This window comes from Neodiprion virginianus, chromosome 3 (assembly GCF_021901495.1).
Source record: "Neodiprion virginianus isolate iyNeoVirg1 chromosome 3, iyNeoVirg1.1, whole genome shotgun sequence".
NCBI classification, from domain to species: Eukaryota; Metazoa; Arthropoda; class Insecta; order Hymenoptera; family Diprionidae; genus Neodiprion; species Neodiprion virginianus.
In genome coordinates, this window is record NC_060879.1 from 41,052,112 (window position 1) to 41,067,454 (window position 15,343).

Genomic DNA, 15,343 nt, shown 5'->3' on the forward strand with positions numbered 1-15,343 from the left:
CTTTTTGTCTCAGATTCGATTTGAATGACCCTCATCCGACTAATTGGACCCTCAGGAACTCAGAAAACGCAGCGAAAAGAGCGTAGGACCAACAGGAGAGAAACGGCGAGCAAAAAAGCACCTGCTGAAAAATGTCGAAAACACAGGATCTCGTTTATTGGCTGTAACTTTTGATGCGTTGATCGCAGCGTATTGGAATTGCGCCCAATCCATTTCTCTCGCAAAATTACGTCGATATAGTGCGCCAAAGAATTGATTCCAGCACTTTTCAAAATCGCGAAAATTTTCGCCAAAAACACAAAGGGGTTAGCCTTACTTTTTTTTTGGGCAAAAAACTTTTGGTCTTATGTGATACATACAGGTCTGGCAACGAAGCCAATTTTCTACAGAGCGGTGTGGTTCTCTTGTTGTCCGTGGTTCTTAGTGTTTGAAATAGCCATGCGCTGCTATCTAGAGATGTACGTGGGGTAGGGATGAAAATGTGCCACCGAAATTATATTTGAAATGAAGCATATAACCTAAAATCAGCGCGTGCATCATACTCACGGTCTTCCATACGCGTGAAACGCAGTTGCATTTTAAAAAAAAAAGATGGTTAAACCATGTGCCGTATCGCGGTTTAAAAAATTATCGAAATTGGTTTACCAATAAAAACAACACCGTTTCTTTAGACAACATACGTTTATTTCATTTATTACCTTCGTAGATTTATTATTCGTACATATACATGAAATTTATATTTTTTTTTTCCTTAAAATGAACGAGATTGATATAGATATTTTGTTTACATTTTCTTCTAATATTTAAGTTATAGCCCCGCTTGGGGTTTAATCAAGCTTGGTGGTTTATTCGGTTAGGTCAGCGCCTGAATTAATTCAAACGCAAGCGATACAAGTATTCCATAACTTGATAAGTAAACCATAAATTTCAATAATGACGGCTGAAAATAGAAAACGGAGATGATACTATTTGCCTCTAGTCTTCATACATATATCATTCATCATAATTATATCACATTAATATTTATATTTACTACTTTCATTTATAACAATTCATTACTTGTAATAACAATAATAACATTATTATTAGGTTGGCGCTGCATTGCGCACGCGTTGATTATCCATCCCTCGATCACAACACCGACTTGGCGGCCACAAAGTGAGATAAATAACCGGCCGTGAAATGAACCACCCCCACCACCTTCGTTGCCAGACCTGTATGTAAGACCGTGCTTGCGACTGGCTAAAACAGCGTTTCAATTCTATGCCTACGAAAATTCAAGATCGAAAGAGCAAATAAAAAGTTGTTGGAATAATTATGAATATTAATGTTACGGAATACATCAAGGGCGTGTTGAATAAAATCCCATTTCGAAATGAATAATTCTTCAATTTTCATATTATAGCCGATTATTGTAGATAATCTAGTTTGGCTCCTTGAAAATTATAAAATTTATAGTATGCATCACGTATTAATCGTAAATGGATCATATATGTATATTAATATCGTACATGGACCGCATATACACATGTACTTTTTGCTCTCTGCATCATTATTACATCTGATCTATTATTATTTATGATCTATGTATACATTCTTCTCTCGGGTACCTATACTTTGATTAAATCACTGGGCTTGCCATTGAGAAGACTGTGTTACTCGAAAAGTGAATGCAGCCAGCCAGCATCATGTCGGAATCGTTAACTCTCTGATGTTCTGCCATGAGTTCTCAACTCTACCGTTGAAACATCTCAGGGGGCGCAAGCGCACGACGATTTTCGGCTGTCACACCAAAGCCCATTTTTTAGAGCCAACACTAGGGCAACTGTCTTTATATTCTTTAGTCAACCACTGCTTGTGAACTTGGCTCGACAGGTTGCAGTGTTTTGTATCGGCCAATGCGCGTGCGCAAATTCATCTGATTTTGATCACTTGTTCGTGTTTCACAATCCTCAGTGATTCGTGTGCAGAGTGAAATTTTTTTCGGGCCGTTTGAATTTAACGTCGCTGGGCAGAATTGAATATTAGTAAATATTCCATCAAAGTCCGAATGTATAGAAATATGACAAGGTGACTCGTGCAGCGAAGGACGTGAACTTATCAGGTCTATGTTAACTGTATAGTGGATTGACTGTATCGAAATAACACTATGACATCAATCGAAAGTCAGGCAAGAGACGATGCAGCTATGCCGCAAGATTTGATAGATATTGGAAATGTGGTAGACTTTGATGAAAATCCAAGATGCGAATCACCAAAACGTGGTACAACTTTATCGACAAGTACGAGCAGTTTTGAGGCCTTGGATCCTCATGATCCTAACCTGAGTCGTTTGGCTAATACCATGTTTCAAAAGACAGGTGAATACCTTCAAGAAGAACTGACCGCGACTCATGCTGAGTATCGCCTACTTGAGCGTTTGAACAACGAAGCAATCGGAAAGTATGCCGAATTGAAAACAATAGCTTCAAACGTTTCCCACGTCATGGTAGCACTCAACTCAAAATACAAGAAACTACAGCCAGTGCTTGATAATATTAATGAGATTGAGGACAGCGTTACAAAATTAGAGCAAGCAGCTTATAAGCTTGCAGCTTATTCCAAGCGATTAGAAGCAAAATACAAGGAAATTGAAAAGGACGGCAAGATTAAATGAGGGTGCTCAACCTTACATTGTTCAGATGTTCAATGACAATCTGACGTAATCCAAATCTGTTAAAATTAGATTAAAGAAAAGATTCATTCTTACTTCTCCTGTAGGGTTTTGGAACCTGTATATTTCTATTGATATGTTCGTTATACGTAGGTACTGTTAGTTCAAAGCAATTGATGAATATGGCGCAATGCCATTTGTAATATCTATCTATGGAAACACATTTTCACACACATATTAACATTCATAGTCAGTTAAACACGATCAGTCAACGTGTCCAGCTTGATTCCAAAAAGTTTTCTACAGCTTTGTATGATAAAGAGAGTACTATTTCTTGTTCCAAATGTTTGACATACAAAGATGATCTTTGAAATTACGTATTTCTAGCAATTTAAAAGAATTCAAGGAAATAATATTAATAACATAGGTTCTGGTGGTCCATAGCATACTCAGCTCTATTTGGGAACGCTTTTTTGATACCATAATCTAGTATCATGTGTTTCAAATTTCATGTGCAATATCATACGGAACAGAATGTTTTAAAAACAATTTGCAAATACAATGTTTTTGTTGTTCGTAATTTTAGCTATACATTCAAGTATTGTAAGACTATCAGTAACAATATTCAGTGAACGAGACCTTTCACTGGCACTGTGGGAGTTCTCCTAGAACAGTCAACATACGGCATGAAGTGACTTTTAAGTTCTCTAGAATGGTCTCATTAACTAAATATTGCAAAATTTATTCTCATTACAAATGCATTTCACGAAATATTTTATCTTTAGCATATATGATTGCATTAGGTATAATTTGAATAAACGAGAACTTTATCTGTTATATAGAAAAATCACATTTATTCATCGGACATAATAAATTCTTCTCAAGATGTAGGTGGGACAGTTAAGGTGAAGCTTATGGCTATATATAAAATAACTTGTAAGTAATTTGACATTTAATATGATGGGATTCGACACACACTGTTATACAGAAAATTGATGGCAATTTGTTATTAAATTTGATTCAAATGTATTATTGTACACCATCACTTACTGAAAATTACTTGTGTATTTGAATTGATTGAATAACATGCTCATACGTGATATCACATTGTACTGTGCATAAATAAAAGTTTCGTTGGGACCGGGCAGTTGCAAACGAAGCTTGATGGTATCAAAGTCAATTGTTTGTCTAAATTTTCTTTCAACAAGGGTCATCATCTGTTCACCCTATTGTTTGTATAGAATTTCGAAAAAGTTGATACACTTGTGGACAATTCCTACTTTAATCACATTATTATACCCCTATACACTTCTATGTGTAGTAGCACAGATATGTCATTTCAACTTTATTATGAGCGGATTGGGTATTATTCAGCTTGACAAACTTGCAAGAATACATAAATAGCAATGCAATGGATATTTGAGCACTTAGATACCTTTTGCCACAGGCGTATTCTAAGGAATTATCTAACTTAGACCGAGGAATTGGCTTATTTGAATATACTTATTGGATTGATTCTTAAAGGAAAAAATGAGCATTTCAAGATCATTTTTATTTTCATTTTCATTTTATTTTGGACTCTGAAAATTTTTCTATCATCAATATATCCATGCTCACACTTATTCATATAAATTTTTTCTAATTCTCTCATTGGCATGGTCTAATAGCGCTTCATAAAAAATTTAATAAAATTGGGTTGTTCAATTAATTTTCCTCGTATTAGGAGCAAATATAGGTATTTACATAGATCGATGAACACTAAGCAATAAATGATAAAATCTGAACTGTTAAGTAAATTATGTAAACAGATTCAACTTTTGTCTGTACTGCAAAGATATGAATTGGCAGACTTGAAAAATTATTCAGTATTCGGCAGGGTAAGAGTAATAGATTGGATAATTTAATTCTTAGTGAAAGCATTTTATTGAATTAGATCATGGTGTATTAGTGAGCTAATAGATATTCAGCTATGAATCGGCAGCAGTCTTAATGGTTATAAAAGTTTTTATTATTTTTAACGAATTTATAATCTTGACATACAAGCATTTGTTCTTAAATCTGTAAATGAATTTGATACTGTGAACAAAGCATTAAAATAAATTTGTAACTTGTGTTGGCTACGTTCCAACAGACATAGTTTTGTATGAAATATTAATATCGGCTCACATGTATACATACAGAGGATCAGATATCAACGAAATAAATAAATTTTAGCATTTCAACCAGCTCTGCATGATTCAAATTCAGACGTGATAACTTGATGTAAAACCTTACGCCTAGACATAATGACAATTCATCCAGCACTTCAGACTGACAGGGTTTATGTGAAGTCGAAGTCTTAGACTAATCTCTTCCAGGTTTACTTCGATGTGCTGCACTCTTCTCCGTGTCATCATATTCCGTTATTAAGTATTAATCTGATAAATTTCGTTAAGTATCTAGAGTTCAAATCTACATCGATGAGCCCTGAGTAATGCGATCACGACCCTGGATGTTTCTCTGACATATTGAGTTACAGTTGGTAGTATTATTTAGCAATCAAGGAAATTGCCAGCCATAAGGAGTTCTAAAGCAATCTCAGGTGCTATTGGGAATTCTGGTATTTCAGTACTGCTGTTCGTATAACGTACCTTGTATGTAAAGTACATGCAGACTTTTTGAAGAACGTGAGACCTAAAAGGAATAATTAACTATCTTGATGTTGAAAGTCATTTTAGGCTTTGTGGTACTGCAGATAATATTTCTGGGCTTTAAATATATTATAACTCACGGAATCTCACGGAAGTTGACCTCGTTCGCCTCATTTTCAGCAAATTGGCCAGGACCACTCAGCATTGCCTTGATGGTTCCACTGGTTAGAGCATGTTCCCGCTTCACTATGAATTCATGGCCATCGCTGCTGATTAGTTTCACATACATGGCATCGGGTCCTTCACACCCGCCATAAACTGGCCCCAATTCCTGCAAGCAAACATACATATACTGAATACTGGCAGTCTAAATTTTTCTAACAAGTGTTTAAATGATAAATCAATTACTTGGTTATCAAGCCTGCATGGCTATATAATTATGTGCCTGTATCGCAGTTTCATGAGAATAACAATTTATGTTGTCAAAGGTTACATTGCGTGGATTAGAATCAATTATTGCCTGTGGTAAATGTACAGAAAAAAAATTTGGCGATGTTCCTGAATGCGCAACTTAGCAAAAAACATGTTCCCTAAGAGGATGTCTCAATATGTTGAAACTTCAACGATGCTTCTGAACTTACTAATTTTTAAGCCAATAGCCAAGTATCAAAGCCATGGTATTTGTATATACCTATCGGATTCAACAATTTCTACTAATAGGTACGATAATAGGTACCACATTTGGATCGTCATGAGACTTTTCTTCTTCCTCGTCTGCATTTTCGTTCTCTTCTTCAACACATTCATTCAGCTTGATATGAACAAATATTTGGGGTTAGTAAGTGGTGGTGTTTATTTAGTTTTGCCTGGACCAAGGTCGAGTTTGCACTAAGCACATGATTAATCCTTCGGGCAGTTTCACTTCAAAAGTTTTCATGATGAAAAAATTTTTAAATGGGAATAGGGAAAAAAGTGGAATGTTTTATCAGCATAACTTACCTTGTCAGCGGGCATGTTCATTTCTCCTGACATTTCTCACGAAGCTGGAGGTTCACAGATAGACTACGGAAAAGACAATACATAGTTTTATTAGTCATCAGTTTTCGATAAATCTGAGGTTAGGAACTTGTATAGCCTTCAGCAGCAAACAAAAGTCAAACTATTTTCTCTGTTACGAGCCTTGTGGACATAACTAAGGAGACTAGACTTGAAATTTTCCCTGATAATTTGTTACCCGAATAATATACCAGCTTACAATATTTTGTACACCTTACGCGCTAATGAAAATGAACGAACGAAACGTCAGTACAGTCAATCACCCCACAGTCACAGGACGGCCGTGTACTATTGTACTGAAATGACTGAAATTCAGCTGGTTTCATTCGTTTCACGCTTTTGATTTCTTCAAGAGCGCAATACAGACCAATCAGGTTCTAACTATCGATTTCTCCACCAACCGCTGATGGCAGCACTGTAAGATCGCATCAAAACAGGCCAATTGCGTTGGATTTATTGAGGAAAATTTTGGCTGATTGTAAAAATCACCGAAAACAATTTATTTGGACGGTATATCTACGTAGTTTTCCGAGAGAAAACGATTGCACATAGTACAAAGTCGTTGCGAACAGCGGATCAAAAGTATCAGTCGAGAAACGGCGAAACTCGTAATTTATTCTCGTCGCACGCCCAAATTAAACGATCTAAAAAAATATATTCTACTTCTGAATGTGTATATATTTTGATTTTGAATTGGAAAACCGTTAAGTGGATGCCCTGGTCGATTTCGACGTTGTCGCATGTATCTCCAAATATCGAAGTCCACGTATCTAAAACGCGAAAAGGGGCTCAACAGCCACACACTATACACAATTCTGAACGAAACCTCTCCAAAACATTCTCCTTTGACGCAAAAACATTGATATGGTATGAATTCGAAGAATTTACCATTGCGATTTCGTAGAATCCAGACTCTGTTCAAGGGCCTACTTGCCCCACTCCAGATACGGTACTGGCGGGAAGAACACCGCGTTTACTGTACACATGTTATCATACATACGAGCATGTCAGGATACGCGCTATGGCAAATGTCAAAGAGAAGTAGGTTAAAGAACCGGTAAATCAGTGAAGTAAATTATTAAATTACAATTCACCGCCTACTTTGTTTGCATATTAACATAAACAGGTACAGAAGAACAGCGGATGACGTACAGAAGGTGATAACGCTGTCAAAACTCGACGAAACGGAACTGACCGAAATTACCCAAGTCCTGCAGTTTTCACCGGAAAGTGATGAAACTTCGCACATTAAATTACTTGAATTAGATTCTCATTTGTTACAAGCTGTTAAAGAAGGTGACAGGTGCGTAACTATACGTTGTATCAAAGTTATTTTAAATTCGACTCACTAGACAGAAGAAAATAAAGTGCATTCTGTGCGAATGGTAGCGCAGTGTGTCCAATTTGCCAAAAAGACCGTTAGTCGTGTCATAAATCAATTATCTTCTAAGTAGTGTTAAATTTCAGCTTAACTTTTCGAGGCTCTGAAGAAGAATCGGTCGTGCTTTGTTCTAGAAATAGAACATATGACTTACAGGAAGCTGAAACCTCGAATTCTTTGCTGCTTGTCCCAGATTGTAAATTTTCAAAAGAGACAGGTTCAAGTGCAGGCACTTGTAGAATCTTGCAAGAAACAACAGTCAAGGGTGTTTTTTATACGTACTTTGAGGTATATTACCAGTTGCTACTTATCACTATATGTTTTTCACATTTCTTCCCCTTTGGTTAGTCTGTTTGAGACACTAATGATATATGTATATGCAGGTTTCCCAGTGCAGACCACGATTGAATAAGCTCCACAAGGTGTTAGCATCCTCGGCATTCAATGGGAAAGAGTGCGAGAGCCTTGTGGACCAAACAACACTGTACAATTGGGAAAAGCTTGTTCAAGAGATACAAGCCAGTGAGGATGAACTCAGAGAGGCACTGTCCAGTTACTTGATTGTCAACATTAATGGTTAGGTTATTATTAACTTGTATGTAACTTTTTGGGTCAATATAATACAATACTGTTAATACTGTTGTACAAAAATAGACAGCCCTAATTGGAAAACAATTTTTTAAATTTCATGCTGAAAAAGGTAGTTTGGAACAAAAAATCGCTTATATCGTTACCTCTAACTACTGCTTTAATGAGTAATTGGTTTATTGTAATTTATTATTCAAGGTTACTTACGATCTTTGACGTTTGAGTACGAGACACATGCATTGTCACTGATGCTTGATTTAATAGATGAAAACTCTTGGGAAATGGACGAAATAGACAAGGAGATGTCATTCTCTTTGTTGGAGGAACTTATCCCAGATTCTGTATTCCAAGTTTTATTTCATGCCTATGCCGAGCCTAGTGGAAAAACCAAAGAAAATGGGGAATCGTTATTCAGGTTGGTAGTCCATATGTAAAAGTAATACATGCAGATAATATTGTTTTGTTACCTAGAATCTCCCTTTGGGTTGGGATTAACTATTTCTGGAATGTTCTAAAATTTCACTATATTCACTGAATTTTTTTCTTTCTCTTCATAAATCAGTTATTGTGTGATGTTCTAGGTACAACGAAGAGAAGGTCTGCAAATTCCTTGCCAAAGTACTCTTAGCAGCATCACCTGTCAACAAATATGATGAGTTTATGGAAGCTTGGAAAATAGGAACTCCGGACTGTACGTTTTGTAACATTACAGTAGAGGATCATTTTAAGTATTTTATTAGTAAAGTAATAGAATTCTTTTCTTCACAGTAGGGAATGATTGTACTGCATCACGAGTAAAGCTCCATTATATTTTGTTAATATTATAATAACGAATGTCTTGTTTTGTGAAACATACCTCGGTTCATCATTGCTTCGTGAAACAGATATATTTACTATTGATTCGAAAATTATTTTAGGTATGGAACCCAAAGACTCGTGGCTGGGTGGTATAGCATTGATTGTTTTCAATACTCGGAAAAATGTTAAAGAAATCATCTCTTATCCAGCAGCAGACTTGCCTGATGGGATCAATCAAAGATTTGAGGAGCTCTTCAAAACAAAGGAAAAGTGGACAATTGAAGAAATCACCCCTTATATTTTGTGAGTAACTGCGAATAGCATGTAAATAACAAAATTCTTCTGTATTGTAGGTTGTAAAATTAGAATTTTACCTTTTCATTTTTAATCTTTGAAATTTTATATTTTCACGAAAGTATTTAGAATCATCATAACATAAACACTCAAAACTTGATGTTGATGGGATAATATTTCAGCTTAATTTTAAGTATAGTATTCAATAATAAATAAGCATATTTTCTTATTTCAGCGATCTAACAACAACTAAAACCAACGTTAATGGCTTGTTGACCAAATATGCTAGATCTTCAATGGCGAATGGTATCAAGTACTACAGTTCAAAGCACTGTAAGTGATTTATTACTGGGATTGGCAATAGGCCTCTTGGTCAAGTTGGATGGTTCAAAAACCCAGCAAAATTTGCCCAGGGATGAAGAAAAATGCACACACAGCGGCATAACTAGAAAAAAGTGAAAAAAAACTTTGATCAAATCATATGCATAATTTATTTTGCATGTATTTCATAATACATAATAAACATTTACACAAATTTACAAATATTTTTTTAAATGAGATTACAGTTTATGCAATTCCAATACTTCATTCAATTGCTGGTTACATGAATATGTATTTTAGCAATTTTTCTGCTTCCCCGTTTATCTTTGTATAGTTTTGCTAAAATTGGATAGAGAAAGCATGTAGTCTTATTATTAGCTTTAACAACCTACGCTGATTAGTTATTGTTCATCCAGATATCTGGCATTTGTTACAACTAATCACTTTGGTTTTATTTACTTTTATTTTACGTCTTCTGTAGTCCAAGTGCTGTATGCTCAGGGTGTTGGACTTTGCCTCTACTGACTGTGTCTTGCCTATTTGCGATCGTTGCAGGGTCTGACACTTGTTCGCTTATGGTCCAAACCTCAAAATAATATAGATAAACACCATAATTCGTTCAGGGATGAAGTCTGAACTTTTGCGTGTAAAAAACACTTGGATGTCTATTGTAACAGAGCACTAGTACATTTCAAGTTATTACGCTACCACTATAAGTTCGGGAGTTGATGGTATAAATATCAGAAATGTATATTTGCTAAGTAGTTATGGTGTTTTACGTAAATCAACGTTGTACAAACGTCCGTTGTGGAGGTGTGACATATTGCATTGCTATAAAACCAGCCAGGTATCGTCGTCAAGACCAGATCAATGTCTATTGAAATTTCAGTATATCCTTAGCCACTTCTACAGTAGGAGGATGCAATTAATATGATAAGAAACTAAATTATACTGTTAAGCATCTTATTCAACGTAAAATTAAATAAATTTACATTTTTACGAATTATAAAGTCACTTTGCAATATTTTATTACATTATGAAGAAGTAAAATGTCTTTTTATAAATGAAAAATGAAGAATACATAGATTAGGGTATTTCAGAAAAAAATTATTTTCCAACGTGGCAACCCCTAAAAAGTTTGTTTTGATTAAAAGAAAGATTCTGTCAAAAGAAGATCATGCTCATTTGATTGTGCACCTTTTTTTTTAAATATTTTTTCGAATCCTTGAAGATAATGTGTATCACTTTTACTAACGTGTTGCACTTCAACTGGATAATCTTATCCTTTTAAATTAAGAGTTTATATTAAATTATAACTTTTTTATGAGATTGATTTAATGATGTCATCAGACACACTTCACAAACATCAACTAGAGACTTATTATAATAAGTGTGGGTCTTCTTTGTAACATAAATTGATGTTATAATTGATGTAAGCAATAGAAAAAAAATTTCATTGATACTTCATAAATTTAAAAAAATGTATAAAAGTGAAAAATCAACTAAGCGCGATCTTCGATATAACGTAGAACGCTCATCTTTTAACAGAATTGTTCTTTCAACCTAAACAAATTTGTTAGGAGTTACCATGGTGGAAAATTGCAGGTTATTTGTTTCTGAATCAACTCAATATAGATATACTATTACATTATTTTCATTAATACTGCATTGAGTTGCCATGCCTCTCGACGGACTTGAATTATTCTTTTTATATATACAATGTAGCAATTAATCACCTGACTTCTCGAATATCGATGCAGTATTGACAAATAATAAGTAAAACTAGTTCTTATAAGTTATCAGACATGATACTCTTACAATATTTTTAAATTACGTACAATTCACTATATCAATTTCGATAGTAACATTTGTTTAAACCTTTCGATTTTTACAAAAAACGTGTCATAATTATCATTTATTCTTTTTTTAATCATAATAATCATAAATACTACAATAATCGCAATCTTTAGCATTTACTTACAGACACATACATGGGTGATCCTAAAAGATCGCAACTTTCTATGCCAGTGGGTTCCTTGTAAAAGTATAATAATGAAATTTCTAATGCATTATTACATACCTATGCATGTGAAGGGATCAGCTCATTTCTGTTATAAAATTGGGTAATGGAAATAGCTTGTATTATAAAATTTTCAATCCCTCGAAATATGTTTATTAGTCATTTTTGCTACATATTTAGAAAGAATCCACTGGTAAAGGGAAGTATGTTAATTCTGGATCACCATACGTCTCAATATTATCCATTGCTTAGCATTGAATCTTGTATGAATACATCTCAAGTCAGAAAATATAATTGACTAAATGCAAGAATACACGTACTTCGATTACTGCTCAATACGTAACTTTTCGCACTTATCTTTTTCAAATCAAGTAAAGCAAACTCACTCTTAGTACAAAATCCATTGCACGAAGCGGAGTATTCAATGACTCGAAAATTTAATTGCCCCTAATAGCTTAGCGTATTACGATATTTTGATATTAGACGCTTATAGTAGCGCAATATCTAGCTTTTGCATGAGAAGCATAAAAATAAGCGTATGGGATTTATTGGCCAATACCGCCAATACCTACACGGAATGATATTTAAAAATGTGACGACTCTGGTAGTTACGATTAATTTCCACTCCCGAAAGTGATATAATAGTGGTGTTACATAGGCCGCTTGAATTCCGTATTCATGGACTGTAGACCAAGATACTTATCCTTGTTTTCGACTGCGAATCAAAAATAATCCTTCTAGTATTCGTATTAATGCATTGATCACTACCAAATTTACTTTGTGACATTTTTTTTCCGTATTATAAAATACTGGTCTACTAATCGTGGTCATAAAGGCATGACAATGAATAATATTCAATCAGTAATAATCCCAATATTTCGCAATAAATATATTTCAGTTGGCACTTGAATTTTTATTTAGCAATTGTTTTTCGTTTGTTTACCGCTATTGGTCAGTTACATACTCGTGATTTGGACATTCATTTTTCTGCTAATGTTACCAAAAATATGGATGTAAGCGAATAACTCAAGTTAACGTTAGCCAAACAATTTCCTACGAAAATGTTTTGAAGGATCATATCAACGCAAAAATTTGATTTCTTAAAATTTTCATTGTGGTCGTATCATTTTTCTGCTAATGGAAAATCAAATTCTTTATCCTCGTCATGTTTCTACTCCAAACGTGGGACAATTTTCCAATAGTGTGAGAAATTTTTGTGACAGGGGGAGAAAATACGATTAGAAGTTTCGTAGAAATATTTGTCTTAGGAGCTGTCAACGCACCGAATATTCATTTAGATTCCATATGTATTACAACAAGTACATGCTAGTCAGATATCTGTAGGATCTTACCGCGAATGGACTTCTTCGATTAAATTGTACACATAATTGTGCAGTCGGGATTCAATTCTACCTTACAAAACTTTATTAGTCACGCATAGATATTTTTGTTTTGTTAGTTTGATAGATAAATTTGTTTTAAAAACAATCTTGTAAAATTATAATGTCTATAAAACTGAGTCATGTATCATAACTGACGATGGGGGCTTTTTTTACTAACATGTATGTTTTCACTTTTATTTACGTGCGACTGTTAAATACCTCGAGCTATTCTTCATCTGGCAACAATTAACAGTAAACTTTTGATCCTGAGTATATTACACACAACCATGAAGGTATGGGTAATCATTGAAATGTAATTTTCCTTCTACGTGTTCAATCAAGTCGCGTTAGTTTTACTATTTTCACTAATTGTACGTACAGGTATTTGCGCAACTCTGTCAGATATATCTGAACTACCATTTCTACTTCCGTTGATATCGCAAACAAGCTCGCACACATAGTGAGTTTAGCTACATTTCTCTTTTTTAAATTACAAAAATGTCTCAGCTTACGGAAATATGTGCAATGAAAAATGATCTAGTTATTCTCTGCACGTGATGTTATTACAGTAAATGTTCACGATGATCCTAAAATTTTTGAGTTGCCAATTTAATATAGGTAGCTATAGATTCATATTTGCTAAAAAATCTTTCTAAAACTACACTAATAAATACAATCCTGTCTATAAGTACGCACAGACAAAAAGGTTTTGTATTGAAAAGTATAAAAGAGCTAAGAAGCAGGAACACTGATCATATGTGAGAATGCTACTCGAAGGACATAAACTTAGTAGTTACTGCCTAGCGATTATCTGCATACAAGCTAAGTCTGTCACACTCTTTCCTGCAACAAATTCAAATATATCAATTAGTTCTTTTGTATATAATACTGGTATATTCAACAGAAATATACAAATATCGATGTTTTAAGTATCTTTTCTACATAGTTTTAATTCTTTTAGTCGCCAGCTTAAAACAGCTTCTTTTAGGTAGGTTCAATTTTTGAATTTTTAAACGGACAGTAAAATATTTAGTAACTTGGAAATGTTAAAACTTTTATTTACCGATCGATCGATCAAGAATGTTTTGTAGCAGTATTCAACCTTGTAAACGGAATTCTAAGCTGTTCACCTGGATTAAAGTTGTCCTGTTGTTAGCTGTCATTTGGTAGCGTTTCGTTGGATGTTTCATTGTACGTTTCATTGTGAACTGCAAACATGGAAGAAGATTGGTTGGCAACTGCAGTTCCACCCACATGACTCGGATGTATGACTGGTGTAGCTGACTGGACTATGCTACAAGAAACCGGAACCAATGGCGGAAGATTGGCCAGATTGCCAGGAATCCCCATATTGCATGATAGGGACGGCCTCTTTCTCTCCAAACTATTAGTCGCCATTTGTCTTCTTGCTGTCGAATTACGTTCCAAACTGTTCGTCACCATATGATGTCTTCTTTCTATTGTAGAATTGCAACTAACATCTGATTGGCTATCCTGGAATACAAAGATAATATTGATTATTGCAACTGAGGTATTTACAAACAATTATATTACTTTAGCTTCAACCTAACATATTACCATTCTAGGCACACTTTACCTGAGGTGTTCTCTCTACCGATTGGCCCATTCTGTGTAACACGTCTCCACTTTGGCTTTGCCTAAACATTGATCCATGCCGTTCGGTTGACTGACTCCTTCTTAGTATCTCTCCAGATTGGCTGGAATGAACTTTATTTTCTACAGACAATTCGGGCTCACTAGATCCCTCCACTCTTTGACAAATTTGTTCGTTAACATACGGGTAACGGATTCGTATGGAGTCAATGACATCCAAAAGATTTTTCGCATCCATAGCCAATATATGCGCTGCGGATAACATGCCTCTGAAAATTTAATTTAGAATATTAAGTTAATAGAGGACTAACAAGATCAATGTATCTGAAAAGTAATAAATACTTCAATCCAATCTCACTTTCTATACTCTGCATCTAAAGTTGTGGCACTGTAGCTCTGGGCCAATTTCATAGCGGAAACAAGTTCAGCCATATCTTTGCTCAGAACTTTGTGAGCCATTTCTACTTCTCGATGCGCGCATGCCGGTAAGATTTCCATTAGAGAATCCACAGATGTGAGGAGCGCTCGTAGTTCCACACCCACCTTTCTTACCAGCTCAAGATACTGTTCGGCTTTACTTTGTTGCACACCTGCAATGTTGTAATT

At 34.8% G+C, this 15,343-nt stretch overlaps 4 protein-coding genes across 17 annotated transcripts in view; 2 read left to right on the top strand and 2 right to left on the bottom strand.

Moving 5' to 3' along the window:
* Positions 1-1,715: 1,715 nt before the first annotated feature.
* Positions 1,716-4,496, top strand: LOC124301405 (biogenesis of lysosome-related organelles complex 1 subunit 2). Its single transcript, XM_046756389.1, has one exon. It carries the CDS (start codon positions 2,150-2,152, stop codon positions 2,654-2,656), a length of 507 nt encoding a protein of 168 aa, XP_046612345.1. The 5' UTR covers positions 1,716-2,149; the 3' UTR covers positions 2,657-4,496.
* Positions 3,139-8,137, bottom strand: LOC124301406 (elongin-C). 6 transcript variants are annotated; one of them, XM_046756394.1, is made up of 4 exons: positions 8,003-8,137; positions 6,283-6,345; positions 5,424-5,614; positions 3,139-5,326 (listed from the first exon to the last, which is right to left on the bottom strand). In XM_046756394.1, exons 2-4 carry the CDS (start codon positions 6,313-6,315, stop codon positions 5,185-5,187), a joined length of 366 nt encoding a protein of 121 aa, XP_046612350.1. In that variant the 5' UTR covers positions 6,316-6,345; positions 8,003-8,137; the 3' UTR covers positions 3,139-5,184. The 6 variants fall into 6 exon arrangements, with proteins under 6 accessions (XP_046612350.1, XP_046612352.1, XP_046612347.1 ...); XM_046756396.1 differs by lacking the exon at positions 8,003-8,137 and adding an exon at positions 7,228-7,306; XM_046756391.1 differs by lacking the exon at positions 8,003-8,137 and adding an exon at positions 6,558-6,713.
* Positions 7,246-9,939, top strand: LOC124301404 (sister chromatid cohesion protein DCC1). The gene is made up of 8 exons (XM_046756388.1): positions 7,246-7,380; positions 7,466-7,642; positions 7,807-8,008; positions 8,104-8,296; positions 8,507-8,723; positions 8,890-8,999; positions 9,226-9,409; positions 9,636-9,939. Exons 1-8 carry the CDS (start codon positions 7,361-7,363, stop codon positions 9,739-9,741), a joined length of 1,209 nt encoding a protein of 402 aa, XP_046612344.1. The 5' UTR covers positions 7,246-7,360; the 3' UTR covers positions 9,742-9,939.
* LOC124301402 (focal adhesion kinase 1) overlaps positions 9,868-15,343 on the bottom strand; it is a 37,708-nt gene continuing 32,232 nt past the window's right edge. For 8 of the 9 annotated variants that reach the window (XM_046756380.1, XM_046756382.1, XM_046756379.1 and 5 more), the window contains 4 exons: positions 15,096-15,327; positions 14,721-15,006; positions 14,254-14,617; positions 9,868-13,966 (listed from right to left, as the gene is read on the bottom strand). In XM_046756380.1, coding sequence (XP_046612336.1) covers positions 14,276-14,617; positions 14,721-15,006; positions 15,096-15,327 — 860 coding nt within the window. In that variant the 3' untranslated portion in view covers positions 9,868-13,966; positions 14,254-14,275. Of the gene's footprint in view, positions 13,967-14,186; positions 14,618-14,720; positions 15,007-15,095; positions 15,328-15,343 lie in introns of all 9 variants that reach the window. The other variant, XR_006907469.1, reaches the window with a different exon arrangement.

What these genes read in the sequence shown, in the direction of transcription:
- LOC124301405 (XM_046756389.1), top strand. Translation starts at nt 2,150, where the DNA reads ATGACATCAATCGAAAGTCAGGCAAGAGACGATGCAGCTATGCCGCAA.
- LOC124301404 (XM_046756388.1), top strand. Translation starts at nt 7,361, where the DNA reads ATGGCAAATGTCAAAGAGAA. An exon ending in AATGGGGAATCGTTATTCAG is followed by an intron (nt 8,724 to 8,889) that starts GTTGGTAGTCCA and finishes GTGATGTTCTAG; the next exon opens with GTACAACGAAGAGAAGGTCT. An exon ending in GAAATCACCCCTTATATTTT is followed by an intron (nt 9,410 to 9,635) that starts GTGAGTAACTGC and finishes TTCTTATTTCAG; the next exon opens with CGATCTAACAACAACTAAAA.
- LOC124301406 (XM_046756394.1), bottom strand. Translation starts at nt 6,315, where the DNA reads ATGTCAGGAGAAATGAACATGCCCGCTGACAAG. An exon ending in TGAACATGCCCGCTGACAAG is followed by an intron (nt 5,615 to 6,282) that starts GTAAGTTATGCT and finishes GTTTGCTTGCAG; the next exon opens with GAATTGGGGCCAGTTTATGG. An exon ending in GTCAACTTCCGTGAGATTCC is followed by an intron (nt 5,327 to 5,423) that starts GTGAGTTATAAT and finishes TATTCCTTTTAG; the next exon opens with GTCTCACGTTCTTCAAAAAG.